Genomic DNA, 19,748 nt, shown 5'->3' on the forward strand with positions numbered 1-19,748 from the left:
CCATGTTGGGCATTTTGTGTCACATTTCTTTAATTCAAAAGTACCTGTCATTTGAACTGCAAGCTTTCTGCTTAGAAACCTATACTGGATTTTCCTCTGCTTCTGTCTTCTTTAATTTAAAAAAAAAAAAAAGTTTTTTAAAAAAAGTAAATCCATCTTCCTATTCTCTTAATAAGGATAATTCAATCCTGGGGGGTGGGGAGCTGTCCTGGGGCTCAGGGGGTGGAGGCAGGAAGATCAGGGGTACAAATGAATGCTATCCTGAGTTACATAATGAGAGATTCTGTCTCTAAAAGAAAACAAAAAACCCTCTTGTAGGACCAAGACTTACGTTAAATCATAAAATATCCAATGGGAAATAATTGCATGCACTTGCTTAAGTAGTGGCATTATTTACCATAATTCAACACCACCATTTCGCCCACTCATAGCCGGAGTGTTCCATCTCTCCGTATCTGTTATTAGTGCCTTATATTATACATTGAAACCTGATTTCAAGAGAAGCCTGTGTGTGATACTCAGTTTACTTACTTGAACCTTTAATGTTCCCTGTAGAAATTCTAAACAGTCTTATTCAATAAGAAACACAGAACCAAATACAGAGTTAAAAGCCCAAGAGATCTGAGCACTAGAGAAGAGCCAAGACTACCTTATCTTAACACTCGCTGCCATCCTTCCCTCAGAGAGAGACCTTCCTCCTGTGTGTCTTGCGTTTTATTGCTTTCCTATTCTGCCTTCTCATTGGCTCTAAGCCCAGCCACATGACTTGTCACTGCCTGTCTATACAGATCTCCTGGTCTCTATGGTTGATACTGGGATTAAAGACTCAAGGGTCACCATGCTTGGCTGTGTCCTTGACCACACAGAGACTCTGCCTGCCATGTGGGATTATGGGCATGGGCTACCACCACCTGACTTCTATTCCTGGCTCTCAGCTAATGACCTCTGATCTTCAGGCAAACTTTATTTATTAACATACAAATAAAATCACATTTCAGCACAATTAAAATATCCCCGCAGTTCCCCTCCTCCATCACCATCACCACCCCAAGAAAGAAAAAAATAAAATGTAAAGGGAAAGGGGTTATTTCTATTTTAAATCAAGTGCATGTTCCCCAAGGAAACAATTGACATCCCTGGAGCCAATTTGCCAACCCAGAGGATGACTTCACGGGGACAGATTACTGGACGACATACGTCCCTCCATGGTTAGATGTCAGGCCAGAACTAGGATGAATTAAGTAAACTGAAAACAGACCTTTCCCTTCTTGCCCCCAGCCCTTAGCTAACCTCTCCAGAAACCACAGCTATTAAATGGGTCACCTGAGACAGTCTTATGTAGGAATGCATTGTAATGTGAAGACTGTAGTGTGTAACTGCAGGACAGTATTTCATAGTACTGTGATTTAGTTAACTTGTTCCTTGGTGGTGAGTCTTTCATCTGTACATATTTTATGGCTATAAAAATGGTGTAACAGCTAAGCTATGTATAAATGCATTCACAAGTGAGGACTTTTCAGGTAATTTTTAAATTGACCATGTTTACACTACCTTCTCACGATTCAGGCAAGATGGAGAATAAAGTATTGTCAACATCATCATATTAGTGAGAAAGAATAGTCTTGTCCTTCATAGTGGATGAATCATAGAATATTTGTTGTTATTTAAACTTTGTTAAGACAGGCTCCAGAGCCCTCAATACCTAAACGCACTCATCCTAAGATAAACACACGATACACTGTGGGGGAGAATGCTCCCAAAACATGTTGAAGCACAGCTTTTTGCATTGTGACAGCTCTGGAATGCTGGGTGCTGACAGCAGCAGAAACACTGTCCAACAATGATGGAGGTGGTACTTTCTGAGCAAAGTTACAAAGCAGACTACGTACAAGACAAAGAGCTGGAAAGGGCAGTAGACTGGAGAAGCAGGAGATTGCTGCCCAGCAGCTCAGGGCTGAGAACTATTGAGCATTATGGGAGGACATGGAAGACTGGAGAGAGAAAAAAAAAAAAGAACAAGATGAGCTCTTACAATGGTCACCACAAATGGTCTTTGAAAATAGCTAAGGAATATGGGTTCCAGCCTATGGAAAGACTTTCACAAGGACTTATGTCCCAAAAGATGGGTGTGAGTAGGAATAAAGAGAGACTCCTTCACTTTTACTATAAGCCAGGCCCTTAAAGAGGCAGAAAGTGCAGTGAAGAATTTACTGTGTACCAGATTGTACCAGATGTGCAGAGAAGAGTAAAGAGCAGGCCACAGCAAGAAATTAACAGCTAGAAAAGGTGGGTAGTAAGGGCTCCCTACGTGTTACCTCCAGAAGTTTTGGAAGCTGTGCATTTAAGTCAAACACTCTGTTAGGCAGAGTAAGTTTTTTCTCTTCCTAAGAGGTCTATTTCAACAAGCAAACTTTGGAATGTGTGCTGGTTTGAAAGAAAATGGCCCCCATAGGGAGTGGCACTATTAGGTGGTGTGGCTTTATTAGAGAGGTGTGGCCTTGTTGGAGGAGTGTGTTACTGTGGGGGTGGGCTTTGCGGACTCCTATGCTCAAGCTATGCCAAGTGAAACAGTTCACTTCCTGTTGCCTGTGGATCAAGATGTAGAACTGTCAGCTACCTCTTCAGCACCATGCCTGCCTGCATGCTGCCTTGCTACTTGCCATGATGACAATGGACGAAACTTTGGAAACTGTAAGTCAGCCCCCAATTAAATGTTTTCCTTTATAAGAGTTGCTGTGGTCATAGTGTCTCTTCACAGCAATAGAAATCCTAACTAAAGACAGAACCTATATGAATAAGTTGTTATATACAGGGAAAGGGATAATTCAAATTGCTCATCAGTTGACCTTAAGATTGTCCTGGATGATCATTAGGATGGGCCTACTCTAACACCAGAACTTCTAGAAGTATTTTGATTGCATTATTTATTTGTGTTTGAGTATGTGTACATACATGTGTGAGCATATGTGCCACAGGGTAACATGTGGAAGTCAGTGCACGATTTGTGTTCTCTGGATTCTCTTCTCTCCTTTGGTCGTGTTGGTCCTTAGAACTGAACTCATGTTGTCAGGCCTGGCAGCAAACACCTTTACCCTGTGAGCTACATCATGCCAGCTCAACAGGTGTCCTTTAAGAGTGGAGGAAAGACCAGGAATTAAGGGGAACTTTAAGCACACTTCCTCAATGGCTTTGAAAGCAGGAGGAAAAAAGAAATAGCTAAGCAGGCTGTCTTCTGTGCATTCTTGCCCAGTAACAATTTTTGTCTCTTCAAATTTTAAGCCAATTAGCTTGTTACAGAAACTATAGGAAACATATAACAGTCCTTATACATGACTGCATATATTAAATATTCTTGATAACGTCCTGCTCACAAGGTTCATTAACTGGCCCTGTCACTTTGTAGGTATTGAGGAGTCACCAGGGAGGTGGAAGCACTGCCCAGAAGGCCTTGTTGCCCTCTTACTGTCCTCATCAGGTCTCCGTCTCCAGTTCCTTTTGATTGCTGTTTGCTGTTGCTTGGTCTCGTGAAGCGAGCTCTGCTTCAGAACCCTTACACTAATGCTGTTGGCTGTTCGTGTGTGTAGTGGTTTGAATGAGAAGTGTTCCTTCCTAGGCTCAGGTATTTGCACACTTGCTCCCCAGCTGGCCCTGTTTGGGGAAGTTGTGAAGCCTGTAAGGACACGAAGCCTTGCTGGAGCAAGTCCGTCACTCTGAGTGTTTACAGCCTCCGCTCACTTCAGTTTTCTGTTTTCCTGGTGCTGGCAAAAATGCAATCAGTTAGCTTCCTGCTTCTGCCACCTGTTGCCATTTCCGTGCCCGTCACTGTGGACTCTAATCCTCGGGAACTGTAAGCCAAAGCCAACGCTTCCATTAGTTACTTTTTTGTCACAACTAAAAAAAGTAACTAAAACAACATACGAGAATATTCTATTCACATTAATTTGCTCATTTCTTGGAGGTCTGTTTAGATATGATCTTGTCAGAGAAGCCCTACTCTACTACACTATACAAGATAGAATCACCCTTTCCACATTAGGTTCCTCACCTGCCTTCGGTCCTTTCTGTCACTTGCCTGTGAAATGATTCAGTCAGCTGAGCGAATACTTGAGTGAGTCTTCCAATACTGCCTGCCCTCTAGAAGGGGTCTTAGCCTTTTTTTCAAGAGGCCTTTTCACCAGTAACTCATATAATGTTGCTTTGTACTACCTAAATTATGTGGCTTCTTTTGTAGTTTTCAGAAACACTATTATTCATAGCAACCATACTTTTTTTTTTTTTCGTTTTCTGAGTTCCAGGAAAACAAATATTTGATATTCAGCTTTGCTTCCAGTTATGGTCTCAATCTTAAGTTTCTCCCCAAGGCCTCATTTATTAAAGGCTTGATATCTAGCTGATGGCAATGCTCGGAAGTGGTAGCAGCCTCAGGCAATAGGGTGTAGTTGAAGGAAGTAGGTAGGTCCTTTGGAGCATGCTCTTCAAGATATACTAGGATTCATATTTGATCTCATTTTCTCTCCTTCTTTTCCTCTCCTCCTCTTCTCCTCTCTCTCTACTTATTTGCCATAGGGAAACACTTCACCTGCCAAATGTTCCATGCCATGAGGTTCTGCTTTGCCATAGACCCCAAAACAACTAGGCCAAGGAAACATGAACTGAACCAAATCTTTCACGCTTATTTTCTCAGTTATTTTGTCACAAAAACAGAATACAGACTTGTAACATGAGTCTTAAAAGGTCTTATTAATAAAAACTAAACCTGGAGCCAGGTACTGGGGTGAATGCTGGAAGATCAGAGAACCAGAACAAGCCACAGCCACCTCACCCCGCCAATTCCTCAGCTGATCCTGTTTCCTCAGACTGGAAGCTTCTGTGTCCTCATCCAGAATGAATCTCAGCTGAACTGGTGCTCAAAAGCCTAAAAGCTTAACCAGCTCTAGTTCCTGGTCCTCATGCCTTAAATACCTTTCTGCTTCCTGCCATCACTTCCTGGGATTAAAGGCGTGAGTCACCATGCCTGGCTGTTTCCAGTGTGGCTTTGAACTCACAGAGATCCAGAGGGATCTCTGCCTTTGGAATGCTAGGATTAAAGGTGTGTGCTACCACTGCCTAATCTCTATGTTTAATATTGTGGCTGTTCTGTTCTCTGACCCCAGATAAGTTTATTAGGGTGCACAATATTTTGGGGAACACAATACCACCACACGGACTGACACATTCTGTCAGTGCTTCAAATAACAGGCATCTAGTACATACGTGCACATTCAGTAGATATGTATGTTGAAGCAGCTGGATGGATCCATAGTCTAGGAAACTTACAAGCAAACACAGGGTGCTAATAAGGTAAGGTTAGTGCTGTGATGAGATTGTGGGGCAGGATAAATGTGGAGGCTCAGAGTGAACTAAGGAGTGGTGGTTTGAATAAGAATGGCCCCCATGGGCTCATAGATTTGAATGCTTGGCTAGCAGGGAGTGGTACTATTTGAAAAGATTAAGAGGTATACCTTACTGGAGGAAGTGTGTCACTATTACTGGGTTTTAAGGTTTCAAGAGCCCAAGCCAGGCCCGGTCTCTCTTTTCCTGCTCCTGAGGATCCAGATGTAGAACCCTCAGCTACTTCTCCAGCACCATGTCTGTGCGCATGCTACCATGCTCCCCGACATGGTAACAATGGACTAAACCTCTGAAAGTGTAAGCAAGCCTCAATGCAATGCTTCCCATTATAAGAGTTGCCGAGGTCATGGTGTCTCTTCACAGCAATAGAGCACTGACCGAGACAGAAGACATCAGGACTAACGGTTTGCTTTTTGTTGCTGTACTAAGCACCATAACTAAAAGCAACTTGGGGAGGAAAGGGTTTGTTTCATCTGACAGCACACAGTCCGTCACTGGGAAAAAGTCATGGCAGGAGCTCAACCAGGGCAGGAAACTGAAGCAGAAACCGTGGAGGGATGTTGCTTATTGGCTTGCTCCCAGGCTCGTGTCCAGCTACATTTCTTATGTGGCCCAGGCCCATCTGCCCAGGCATGGTACCACCCATACTCGGTTAGGCCCTCCCATCAATTAGCAATTTGAGAAAGCGCTCCATGGGCCAATCTGATGGAGACAATCCTTGGATGGAAACTTCTTGACATAACTGGGCAGTGTCGAGCTGACAGCTGAGTCTAACTAGGAGAACATCTAATTCTGTCCAGAGAGGGAAAAAAAAAACTTACAAAACTTGCAAAAATACTTGTTCGGATTTTCTTATTCTTATATTTCATAGTTTCTAGGATTGGAATCCTTTGAAGGTAATCACATTAGATTTGGGTCATAAAAGCTCAAAGAGCTCTCTACATATGCTTTCTTTTCTCTACAAAGCCTCTACACATGCTTTCTCTCTAGCTTTCTTTCTTTTCCCTTTCATTATTGGAGACAAGGTCTTACAATGTACCCCTGGCTAATGTGATACTTGCTGCGTAGCCCAAGCTGTCCTCCAATTTTGCTTCAATCCTGCTTCTCCCTCGGAAGTTCTGAGAGTGTTGGCGTCTACCTTGGGACGAAGGGAGAGAACGTGAGTGGGCATACAAGAACTAACTATGGAGACTAATGACATTCCAGAGTTAGCAAAGAAACCTAAGTCGCGCATTATTACTAAAATTCACATTGGAGGGGCAGGGTTAAGATGGCATGGGAAGAAAAAGTATCAGATATTTGGAACGTTGAGGCTGAAAGGTTGTCTCAGTTTGCCTTATAACTTTACAGATGAGAGCAGCTTGCTTTCTGCTCAGGGCTAATTAAATGGAGGTAGAATCAGTGTCAGCTTTAGGAAGGGGAATCCAGTGTCAATTCTGCCACCACACTAACATGATTGGGCTTAGCATCAATTTTTTTTTAGTATCCTAAAAACACTAAAACATTCCGATTTGATGGTGCCCAACTTTATTAAGGGAAATAAGTATTAGATTCTTTCTTTTTAATCCCCATAAATGTCAAATATCAGCCATGGGGCCACAAAAAATCCTCACAGAATTCTAGAGCCAGAGAAACTTTAGAGAGCAAGGGGGTACATAGACACTTAATAGTGTAGTCAAGAAAATTGGTACCCACAGGGCATCACACCAAGCCAGAGTCAAAACTGCAACCCTGACATCTTCAAACCAAGTTTATCACTCTGACCATGGTTTCATGCGGAAGGTTCTCTTAGGAGCCAGAGAACAGGCACAGTGGGATCTTTTTAAATTTTTGGCTCGGGAGCTTGAGGGTACAGATTTAAACTTTTGTGTTTACAGACCATCCAGCTTTTATTCTCCGTGAAAGAAAGCTCATTTAATTCCCCCAACTTTGAAAGGGCTTTCTTGACATTCTAGTGTCAATGATAAATTTCCACCCCAAGATGGGTAAGAATGCAAAGCGTACAAAATCTCTGTGCTTTTCTTTCTCTACCCAGCCTTTCTTTTTAAAACAGGAGGGACTTACCTGTTCAGTTGTCAAGTGAACATTAGTAGGGTTCATTCTATCACTTTCAAACATATCCCACATCTTTTTGCTACCATAGGCTTTGTGACCTTGTGGGACAAAGCTGCATGATTTAGAGCTATGTGATGTTTGCTGAATGTGTCTTTCTCCCTGAAATGTAACCATTTGACAGCTACTGGGCTATTCCTAAATCCTCACTCCCTGCACTGTTTTCTTCAGCAAGCCTGACTCCAACCTTATGCAGAGAGGTAGCACCGACGATCCGAACACCGTCAGGAGCTACAGGAGTCTGTTCTCTGAGGTCTAGAGACCCAGAACACCAGAGACTGATGGAGTTCAGGGTACTTCAGGAAAAGGCTGGACTGACTAGTCAAGGATCACAGCTGAAAATGCCCGTAGACGTAGCCGTTTTAAAATTGTCAGGCTCTTGAGCCCTGGAGCGCCTTCCTTTCTTCCGTGGGATGTATCCTCTCTTCCTTCGTCTTCGAGAAGTAGTGTCCCTGAGCGACAGGCACCACAGGACCGTTCACAGCAGCAAGGCTTCACTCCAGAGTGACCCTGGAAAGGTAGCCTGTGCCCTCGGAGCGGCAGGCCGGAAGTATACCGCGTTGCCATGGCTCCTGGTGTCGTCGCTAAGAGGTGTCCGTCCCCATGACAACGCATTGTCTCCAAGTTCAGAAGCTTAGCTTCCTTGCTTCAGGACAGGGCTTGGCTGGCGGGGACACTGACAGTAGGCAGCAGAGATCCTAACTGCTTAGCCAGGTGAGGGAAGCCAGGAAGGCGTTTCCGGGTCGGGGAAGCCAAAGGTGCTCACCAGCTTCCAGTGCAGGGCGTCTGAACCCAGGCGGGGAAGATGGGGCCAAGTCCCCGAGAGGGTCCACGTCTAGGAAGCAACAGTAGAAAACCCGCGGAGAAACAGCAAGAGATTTGTCCCCGGGGGAGCCAAGTGCCAGGTCCTAATTCAGGGCCCTCTGTAACCGCATGGGAACAGCGTGTAGGATTGCTTAGAAAGGCGAGTTAGTCCTTCTACCCATCCCAAGTGTGTGTAGTTGAGTGTTCTGGAGCCTGGGTCAAGGAAAGCGACCACTGCAGTATTCTTCAGGGAGCGATTTGGAGGGTGTCAATGTTCAGTGAAGTGTGTGTGTGTGTGTGTGTGTGTGTGTGTGTGTGTGTGTGTGCGCGCGCGCGCGCGCGCGCGTGTGCATTCTAGGGTTAGCCTTGAGAAATGCATTTTACAAATTATCATCAACCACTCCCCCCACCCTCCCACGAGGTTCGCATTTGTCAACAGTTAACAGCAGCAGCCTAAGTAGGCACGTGAGCTTTAGCCTCTTAACTAGAACTTTCTATTAGATAGTGGCATGGATCCTGGAAAGGGGAAGATTAACCAAAACACTTTAGGCTGTACTGATGAAAACTGATTACTTTTTGGTTTCGCTTTCCCTTAGCGCTGCCAAACAGTATTTGAGTTGAATAGGTCACTACAGTTTGGATGACCCAGTAAATGTAAAAGATGTGTCATGTAGGAAACACTTTCAAAAGAACTTTGGAGGCATGATATAGAGTAGAAATTAGGAAAAAGAAATGTAACTCTGATGAACACCTTCAATTTCGTCTTCTTTGGAGTTTCTGCATGTGGGTCTGCATCATCTATTTGTAGATTTGCATTGAGTAGTTTTAATTTAAAGTTAGTAGGATCCAGCAGAGGGAAAATAGAACAAACACCCTTTCCCTGAAAACTGACCTCACTTGTGTTTCTTGGTAGGAAGATGCAAGCCAACCCCATCCGCATTCCAACTGTTAGCAATGACACCGACTGGGACTTCTGCTTCCGTCTGTAAGTACTGGCAGGACATGGACATGATGCTCACTCGACAGAAAGAGTGGGCCTCTCCACTTTAAGGAAAGCCTGGGCAAAACTTTCCATAGAAGAGAAAGGTCCACAGCTGTGCTGTATGTTAATAATGTTATGGAACAACATCCATTTGTGTCTACAACTTCTAAAAGATGGATGACCACTGTATTTTCCTAATTTAGGAAAATGTTCAAGTTTATACAAATAAAGCAACATAATAACAACTCTAGTAAATCCAGTGAGATAAACATAACAAAATCAGAGTAAGATTTCATGAAACAAAGAGGCAATGGATAAATAAAGGCATTTTAAGATTATTTTTACTATTTTAAATTGTTTATGTGGGGTATGTGCACAAAAGAGGGGTATGTGCATGTGGGTGCTGATACATGTGGAAGCCAGAAGAGAGGGTATTGGGTACCCTGGTGCTAGAGTCACAGATAGTTGTGACTCTATCATGTCAGTCCCCACCTGGCATGAGTGCTGGGGACTGAATTGGGTCTTCTGGAAGAGCAGTAAGTGGTCCTAGCAACGGAGACATCTCTCTAGTCCTAATAAGAACTTCTACATCCTAATAAGCAATCCTTATTGAGCAGGTTCTGTGTGCCTGTCCTATCATGACTCTGTAGGGATGTGCTGCCTCTACCATCGTTACTGAACTGTATAGATGGTGATCATAAGTCAAAGAGAAGTTAGGCAGTTTGTCCAAAGTTGCACAGCTAGTGATTGGTATTTAATCCAGCTTGTCTACTTTTAACCATTAACCATTTCTCCATATGGCGATTGCTTACTCTTGGCACTATTGGCATTTAGAGTTGGATAACTCTTTGTTAGGGAGATTTAGAAGTATACCTTGCTTTTACCCACTATATGCAAGTAGCACTGCCCCACATCTGTGACAAATAAAATATCTTCAGACGTTGCCAAATGGCCCCAGGGGGCAGAATCAGCCTTAGATGAAAACCACTGCTTTATTCCAGTGTGCAGGAAAAACAACAGAAACAATAGCTATCAGCCACTGTGGCCTTTAAATTCTTCTGATAGCCACAATAAAAAGTAAACAAAAGTAGGTATATTTAATTTTGGGGGGGGGGGGTTTGAGACAGGGTTTCTCTGTGTAGCTTTGCGCCTTTTCCTGGAACTCACTTGGTAGCCCAGGCTGGCCTCGAACTCACAGAGATCCACCTGGCTCTGCCTCCCGAGTGCTGGGATTAAAGGCGTGCGCCACCACCGCCTGGCCGGTATATTTAATTTTAATGCTATTTATTTTAGTATATTTAAAATATTATGTATAACTGCTAAATATTTTATACTAATTGCTAAATATTTTACAATATTTTTTCATAGTGAGTCATCAAAATTCAGCCTATTTTCACATTTTTGGAAATACTTTATTTCTAACTAGCCATATTTCATGTTCATAATAGCCACCTCTGGCTAGTGGTTACCTTATTGAAGATTTTATATATATATATATCATAAAATATAAGGTTAAATGTTATGCAACTATAAAAATTGACTTAAAAATTTAGTGTTCTATATTTTTTATTCTGTATTTATCTCTGAGAGAGATGACTCAGCAGTTAAAAGCACACTCTATGCATCCAGAGGACTGGAGTTCAATTCCTAGCACCCACATGGCAGCTAATAACTGTCTGTCAACTCCAGTTCCAGGGGATCCAAACCTTCTTTTGGCCTCCATAGGCACTGCACACACAAGGTGCATAGACATAATACAGGCAAAACTGTGGCATATTCCTTCATACTATGTGAATATATGTCACTGTGATTGGTTTAATAAAGAAGCTGACTGGCCAATAGCTAGAAAGGATAAGGTTAGGGGAGAGCCGAACAGAGAATGCTGGGAAGAAGAAAAGCAGAGTCAGAGGAGTCACCAGCTAGATGGGGAGGAAGCAAAACATGCCAGAGAGGTAAATGCCAGGAGCCTTGGAGCAGCATATAGATTAATAGAAATGGGTTAATTTAAGTTGTAAGGGCTAGTTACAAACAAGCCTGAGCTATTGGCTGAGCATTTATAATTAATATTAAGACTCTAAGTGGTGGTTCAAGAGTGGCTGCTGGCACAGGAAAACTCCACCTGTACAAAACACCCATAAAATAAAAGTAAATAAATCTTTTTAAAATGTAGAGTTCACAATATAGCATACTGAAAATGATATTCTTTAACTATATTACCAATCAGGATTTATATTTATTATTTCAACAGATGGAATGAGTCACAAGTCTAGGAAGGCTTCACTCACCTTGCTGATTCCTTTTATTCTGACTTTCCTGAGATATCTCACTTGTCATTATGTAGTGTCTTAGTTAGGATTTTATTGCTGTGAAGAGACACCATGACCATGGCAACTCTTAAAAAGGAAAACACTTAATTGGGGCTGGCTTACAGTTCAGAGGTTTAGTCCATTATTGTCATGGTAGGAAGCATGATGGCTGGCAGGCAGACATGGTGCTGGAGAAGGAGCTGAAAGCTGTACATCTTGATCTGCAGATAAAAGAAGGAGACCTCAAAGCCTGTCCTCACAATGACACACTTCCTCCAACAAGGCCACACCTAGATAAGAACCCAGTTTATCGCTTGCCTTCCAGTCAAATCCTATCACCAGGCTTTCTCTTGTTTTAACTAAAAGCATGCTCATCTGTGGGAAGGTCATTCTTCCTTGGCCTGAAGAAATGCTGCTCTATCCACACGACCTGGCACACCTGCTTGTCTCTGGGCATGTTATTTGGAAGACTATTCTGAGTGGATTTTATATAATTTTTCAAACTTGGTGTTAAAGATAACACAACATTTATCTTCCCATTATACCTTTCTCAATCCCCGCCCCCATTGAAAAGAACAGCAAATATACATTGCCCAAGTAGTCAGTGTGAAAGGGCAGTTTTTTTGTTGTTGTTGTTTGATAAGATCATCTTGCAGCCCATATTGGCCTTGTGCTTGAGCCTCCTGGCATTATAGGCATAGCCCACTACAACTGATTAAGAAAGACAAACTTTATTTTTAAAAGTTTGCATTGGCTAGAATCCAAAAAAGCATTGTGAATACAAAGATGATTCCTATGGGAGACATTTCTAATTAATTATCATTGCTCTTAAGATGTTGGAATTCTGTTTATTCTAGATCATTTTCATTTTTCTGGTGATATTAGGAATATGTTTATCTCTTTTCTCTGTGAATACACTTCCAGTTACTTCTTTCACAATTGCTATTAACCTTGAAGCTAGAGATTTATTTATATTGTATGTTAATGTATATACAGTGTGTGTGGGGAGAATTCTCAACTTGGTTCTTTCTTACCGAATTGGTTTCTAACACAACAAAAGAGGCACATGCACTTGACCTAGCATGTGGTTTTCCTCTTGCCAAAAGCTGCATTCTCTTTGGTTAATTACAAATTACACATTGAAGATTTTGAGATTTATGAAAGAGGACCTGTGAGGTTAGTCTATCCTCAAAACCTTACCCTATCTCCTATTTCATTGTATCCATTCCTTTGCCTGGCTTGGATCTAAATTTTTGGGTCTTCAAGATCTTCTAACTCAACACTCTCATTTTGTAGGAAGAAGCCGAGTCATGGGGCCAATAGCAGGAATAATAGCAAGCATTAAGAAAGCATTTGCAAAATGCTGCTCACTGTACACAGTGGTTGGTGAGGATGACCTCCTTTAGTCCTAATTGCATTAGGCAGGCATTCACATTAACCTGCCTTTATGGAGAAGTCATTTAAATACCACTTATTTAGGGTTACATGGTTCACAGGCAGAGGAGCTTTGACTCTACTACAAGGTGACAAGTTTACCAGATGTTTTCTTTGAGCTACTGAACTGCTGCGTAGATGCTAGGTCCTTAGAGTAGTGTGAGTTTACTGTATATCTTTATTTCAAATTGAACTTAGAAAGTGTGGTGGTTTGAATAGGAATGGCCCCCATAAATCCTTGTGTTTGAATGCTTGGCCCATTGGAAGTGGCACTATTAGGAGGTTTTGGCCTTGTTGGAGTGGGTGTGGCCTTGTTGGAGGAAGTGTGTCACTTTGGAGGCGGGCTTTGAGGTCTTATAGGCCCAAGCTAGGCCTAGTGTGGCAGTCACTTCTGCTGCCTACAGATCAAGATGTAGAACTCTGAGCTCCTTCTTCAGGACCATATCTACCCACATGCCACCATGACAATAATTGACTAAACCTCTGAAACTCTAAGCCAACCCCTATTAAATGCTTTTCTTTATAAGAGTTGCCGTGGTCATGGTGTCTCTTCACAGCAAATAGAAACCCTAACTAAGATGGAAAGCAAGTTCATATCCTCCAGCTGAGGATACTTTAGCCTTCTTTTTTGTCTTTTTTGAGAATCCTGATGCATGCCCTCTTATGCCAACAGGTCACAGCAAACCAGGAACGCAGCACAACACACTGATGACTTGTTTACTATCTGTCAGTGTAGAGAGACTGAAGAAGACACTACAGTCCACAAAAAAGGGATGGCTCTTCCAAAACAGCAATTAGCTCAGTCCCAGGAGAAAGTTGGTCAGCTCGTTAAGGAAAAAATGGTAAAGCAAACGAAGTATTTACTGGGTTTGGGTTGCCATTTAAAAGTGTGTACACAATATGAGATAGCCTGCCTTGACTGCAGAATGAAGCATGTGAGGAATCCATTGTGTGTTGTAACTTGAAGAAAATATAGCAGAGCACAGTTGGGGAGCTAGTCTACCCTCCAGTTCTCTGTCCATTTTGGTGTCCGTTCCTCACAAGAGGGCTCATGCTTTTATCTTTTAACCAAGCTTATAACTAAAAAATTCAGTGTTTGCCACATTCAGTTGCTTTTTGGTTAGCCTGACCTTAAAAAGTCTCTTATCCCCTATATCAAGGTTTCAAAATGATCCTTGGGTAAGAAGAGGCTCAGGATGGTAAGGCAGGAGGTCAGGAACAGTAGTAGGCAAGAAGACAGGTGATATAGGAAGGATATCATGGCCACAGTAGACTCAGCCATAAACTAAAGTACAGAAAGCAGTGGAGGTGAGCATCCATGAAGGTACATGCATTTCTAAAGCTGAGTCAAGGACTTGGGAATTATGATTTCTGAACAGGTGTATAAACAAAAGAATTCAAAATCTAGGATCTTGAGATAGCAACATGTTGACTTTCCTTATTAGGACACAGCCACCAGCCTGCTCCCAGATTTATCAACAGAAAGGTTCATACACTGTCTCTGGCCATTCATGGTCAAAAGATGATTCTAAAGTACATGTGAGGAAAGCAGGAAGAGGGCTCAGGGAAAGCTGAGAAGGACCTTTGCAGCAACCAATGTTGATATCTCTCTAATGGATGCCTGCAAATCTACCTTTGCAAGCTGTCCAGAGAACTTCAGTGGACAAATGTCACAACCTGGATCTTCTTCAGTTCACACATGCATTCTGGAAATACCATTCTATAAGCAAAAAGGTACCATCTTCCACACAGTGAAAGTGTGCTGCTTTGCTTTCTGTTGCATTAATAAGCACCATGACCAAAAGCAACTTGGAGAGGAAAGGGTTTATTTGCCTTACACTTGCAGGCAACAGTCCATCACTGAGGGAAGTCAAGGCAGGAACTCATGCAGGGGCACAGGCAGGAACCATGGAGAAAAGACACTTTCTCGCTTGTCCTTTCTGGCTTGTGCTCAGCTAGCTTTCTTATAAAGCCCAGACCCACCTACCTATGTCTTTTCTGCCCACAGAAAAGGGTCAGAGCCCTCCTACACCAATCAGCAGTCAAGAAAATGCTCTGTAGACATGCACAAGAGGCCAGCCTCATCTGAGCAGTTCCTCACTCGAGAGTCCCTCTTCTTGGGTGACTCTAGGCTTGTGTCAAGTTGACAATAGACTAACCAGCATAGCAAGTAGAGGTTTTAAGGTTTGAAACTTTGTCCAGTTCAGATAATGGAAATATTTATATCTTGGGAGTTAAAAGTCGCTCAGTCCAATAATCACAGCCCTGAAGGACAGGATACTACTGTAAACAACAGTGGTGGAATGGCTTAAGCCCATTCTAGTTGTCTCTCCTTCCCTAAGACAAGGAGTGTAGGAGGGGTACATACTGTTAAGGGCCAGCCAGTCCGACTCAGAGCCCTGGACTCCTCCTTCTGACAGTTTTCCTCGTACTTTGTTATATACTCAAAACAGAACTTAATGTTTGCTATGGTTAGCCTATGATGAACTCTCCAAAATGCTGACTGGATATTTTTAAAGCATTGGGAAATGCGGGACTTGCATCATAAGAAGGAGGTGAAGTACCTGGCTAAGGTAGGAAATGTAGGAGTTGGGAGGAGGTAGTCTGTGGACCCATATGAAGTGTTACTGTATTTTAAGTGGGATATAATTAGATGACTTAACAAATTTGGATCATGTGAACATGAACTAATTCTCTTCTTTCAATAACTCTTTGAGGTGGGTGGTACAGGCTTCCAAATTTCAGGAAGGGAAGCTGGGGTTTGGGTGACATTCCCCAAAACAGCAACGTAGCCAGCAGACATCACAGCAGGGCTGGAACTTCAGCTTTTGAGTCCTTAAAGTGCTGTTTTCACTTGACCTGGAAATTGACATCCGGAGTTGATGGCCACTGTCACCACTGGATGACGATGTAAAGTCACTGGAATGCATGACAACACAAATCTGTAGTCTGTGATTTTCTAGAGCTCTCTGGAAAGCTCATCCCATTACTCTATCTTTATCCTTATCACAAGAGATGGTCCATTCATTGGATGCTGTAAATATACCTCCTCTGTGCACATCCTATAACAGTGAATGAGAGGGATAACCCCTCCCTTCTGGTTTCTTTTGAGACAGATTCTCACTCTATAGCTCTGACTGTCCTGGCACTCACTCTGTAATCCAGGCTGGCCCCTAACTCACAGAGATCTACCCACCTCTGCCTCCTGAGTGCCGAGATTAAAGGTGTGCGTCATCACACCCAGCAGGCATAAACTTCTTAAGGAAGTTATAGTCTATTTGGGAAGGCAGATAGTAAACCAGCCAACAGCAGTATCAGATGGAAGCACCATGAATCCAGAATAAACCAGGTAAGGAACCGTGAGCGGCTGTTTCAGAAAGGTAGCCCAGAACATCCTCCGAGGTGAACACAATGAAAGTGAGTGAGAGTACTCAAAAGAGCATCTCAGGCAGGGGAGCCCACAGTGGACGCCCACTTGCCTGATTCAGGGTCAGCTGGGCAGTATGCTTGTAGCAGTGAGACAAAGATGAGAACAGAGAGGGCTAGAAAACGGAGGAGGTGATCAGCATAGGGTCATACTGAGCAGAGCCGTGTAGGCTAGGGTGAAGACTTTGGATTTCATTAAAAATAAAAAGGATGATTGATATATACAGGCCAGTAACATAAGCTAATTATACTTTTAAAAGATTGTTGCCACATGAAATGTTTAAAAGCATTTAAGCTTATAATAACTATAATAAACTACTTGGTCGCCATTGGAGGACGCTCATGAATGAACTTGTTATTCTGAAAGTGGACAGGCAAAGAGAAAGGATGATCATGTATCCTGCCCTTTCATTATAAACTGTACCATACAGTGGGTAGCCACAAAAGTAGATGGCAGAACTTTCTGGCTTTAATGTATTACTCTTGGTGATTGTGTGTATGTGCACACATGCATGCATCACAGTGCATACAGTGATCAGAGGACAACTTTGTAAAATCAGTTCTCTTTCTGCCTTTACATGGGATCCAGGGATTGAACCTGTGATCACTAGGCTTGCAGTTTTAAAAGGCAGCAAGTGCCTTAATCTACTCAGCCACCTCACCAGCCCTGAGGAATTTCATTTCAGGGAAGTATGCCAGCTAACATATGAGGGAGCTGTGATGGAGAATGTGTGCTAGCATCAGGAAACAAGACAAGCAAATATTAACTTCTGATAGAAGAGCATACCATACTTACAAAGTAGTTGTGCTTAAAAGTTTTTGTTTGTTTGGGTTTTTTGTTTGTTTGTTTCCTTTTTTTTTTTTTTTTAAGATAACCTGGTCATGGTGGCATTCAACACTCAAGAGGCAGAGGCAGGAGGATCGTAAGTTTAAGGCCAGCCTAGCTATATAGTAAGACTCTGTCTCAAAACACAAAACAACAATAAAAGTCCTCAAAAACTTCAAAATATTGGGTTTATGACACTATTTGATATTAAAAAGTCACTGCTGATGTTTTGGTAATAGTGATTTTGTGATTGCTTTTAATCTCATATCTTTTAGAGCTACCCATGAGATATTAATATATGAAATAATATAGATTTTCTTCAATGTATTAGAAGGCAAAGTCATGGAGCATATACTTGAGTAGGAGTGACAATGACAATAAACAGGAAACCAATGAAGCCACGTGATCACTTTCTATGTGTTATAAAAGTTTCCCATGACAAAGTGCTCTGGAAAAGCTCTTTGGCTATGAGATAAAAGACAGAGTATGGAGGACAAGAGTGGCACAAATTAGGAGGGTGTACTGTCTGTCCAGCCACATAACGATGGGGGTGCATGAGAGTGAGGAACTCAAAGTGGAAATGAGAAGAGCTTGGTTTTAGGATGTATGTATAAGGCAGAGCCAACCAGACTCAGTGTGATGAGAAAGAATGACCGAAAAAAGATACCAGGCCAGTGCTGTCCTAACCTCTAGTGAGGGACCCCAGACTTTCCTCCTTCTCTAAAAATGACTTTTTCCCTCTCTGCAGAATACCAAAGCAAACAAGGAGCTGATTCGGTGTTTCATCCTTTCTCGGATTATTTTTGGGGAAGAACACTGGAAATGTGCACAGGCTTTAGCCAACCTGGCTTATGGTTACCTGACACTGAGAGGTACTTTGTTTCCCCAGCCAGGTCTTGGTGGGCCAGCCTATGAGGCCAAACTGAGCCATCCCTTGGGAGCTGAGATGACTGGGAGGGCCCCTACTTAGCTCCATGCCACAGTTCACCAAGAGAAGGGGAAGAGTCCATGGGCACAGGAGACAGTGTACCTTAGTAATAAAGATGATGGTGGTGGTGACAGAAGTTACTCAATGTTCACTATGTGCCAAGGTAGTGTTTTTTAGTCTTCATAAATCCCTCAAAGGACTACATGTGTTAGCTTGTGGAGAAGACACTGAGGCACAGTGAGAATGAACAGGGCAATAGGAAGCTAATATTCTGAAAAAAACACCCAGCTCTGGGGGAAGGCAGACCCGGTAGTTTTCTGGTACAGGGGTACAAGCTGGAATCTGTAGTTAGTTGTTTTTACTCTTTGCTCTTTGGGGGCCCACCACCCAGATCCCAAATAAATCACACACAGAGGCTTATTCTTTCTTATAAATGCCCGGACTTAGATTGGCTTACTTCTAGCCACCTTTTCTTAACTTAAATTATCCCATCTGTCTTTTGCCTCTGGGTTTTTACCTTTCTCTATTTCTGTGTATCTTTTCTTTCCTTGTTATTCCATGTCTGGCTGTGTGGCTGGGTGCCTGGCCCCTTCTTTTCTCACTCCTTGGTCTCTCTTGCTTCCCAATCTTTCTTTTTCTCCTTCTATTTATTCTCTCTGCCTGCCAGCTCCTCCTATCTTTCCTCCTGCATTGCTATTGGCCATTCAGCTCTTTATTAGAACATCAGGTGTTTTAGACAGGCACAGTAACGCAGCTTCAGAGTTAAACAAATGCAACATAAAAGAATACAACACATCTTTGCATCATTAAAACAAATGTTCCTCAGCATAAATAAACACAACACATCTTAAAATAATATTCCATAATGGGAGTCCATTTGTTGAAAATGGAACCTGAGTAAAAGCTCAGAGTTCAGAACTTTTCAGTAAGGGCTCAATAAATATCTTCAACAGTTGGAGGCATTTCTGGAACAAGGGTGAGTGGAAACTGAGAAGGGAGTATTCTATACAAAACGCCTTATAAATCAGAACATCATAGGCTCTCTTCAGACCCAAATGGTGAGAGTCCTTACCGAAGGACAAATAAAACTTTCCTCCCTGCCGGGCGGTGGTGGCACACGCCTTTAATCCCAGCACTCGGGAGGCAGAGCCAGGCGGATCTCTGTGAGTTCGAGGCCAGCCTGGGCTACCAAGTGAGTCCCAGGAAAGGCGCAAAGCTACACAGAGAAACCCTGTCTTGAAAAAAAAAAAACCAAAAAAAAAACAACAACAAAAAAAGAACTTTCCTCCCCATGGTGCTTTTGGTCATGACGTTTATCCAGCAACAGAAAGCAAACTAGACTAGCTGGCAACTGAAAAGTAGGTCTGCAGCTAGGAAAACATGAGTTTGGGCATGTACAGAGTACCAAGTTGAAGCCATAGGTTTGGACAAGTTTGATCAGAAAAAGTATGTAAAAAGAGGAGGGAGGAGGGCAGAGGATAAGAGCAGAAAGCAGGAGTGTTAGGAATGGGCAGCAGGACAGGAAGCAGGAAAAAAGTG

General features: G+C 42.7%; 1 protein-coding gene across 1 annotated transcript in view; it reads left to right on the forward strand.

Moving 5' to 3' along the window:
• The first annotated feature begins 8,085 nt into the window (after positions 1-8,085).
• The window catches only part of Ttc23l (tetratricopeptide repeat domain 23 like), a 58,437-nt gene continuing 46,774 nt past the window's right edge, over positions 8,086-19,748 (forward strand). The window contains exons 1-4 of the mRNA XM_059276671.1: positions 8,086-8,217; positions 9,221-9,292; positions 13,703-13,871; positions 18,030-18,153. Of these exons, the coding sequence (XP_059132654.1) occupies positions 9,225-9,292; positions 13,703-13,871; positions 18,030-18,153 (361 nt within the window). The 5' untranslated portion in view covers positions 8,086-8,217; positions 9,221-9,224. The remainder of the gene's footprint in view (positions 8,218-9,220; positions 9,293-13,702; positions 13,872-18,029; positions 18,154-19,748) is intronic.

The sequence above is a fragment of the Peromyscus eremicus genome, chromosome 11 (genome assembly GCF_949786415.1).
Source record: "Peromyscus eremicus chromosome 11, PerEre_H2_v1, whole genome shotgun sequence".
In the NCBI taxonomy this organism is placed as follows: Eukaryota; Metazoa; Chordata; class Mammalia; order Rodentia; family Cricetidae; genus Peromyscus; species Peromyscus eremicus.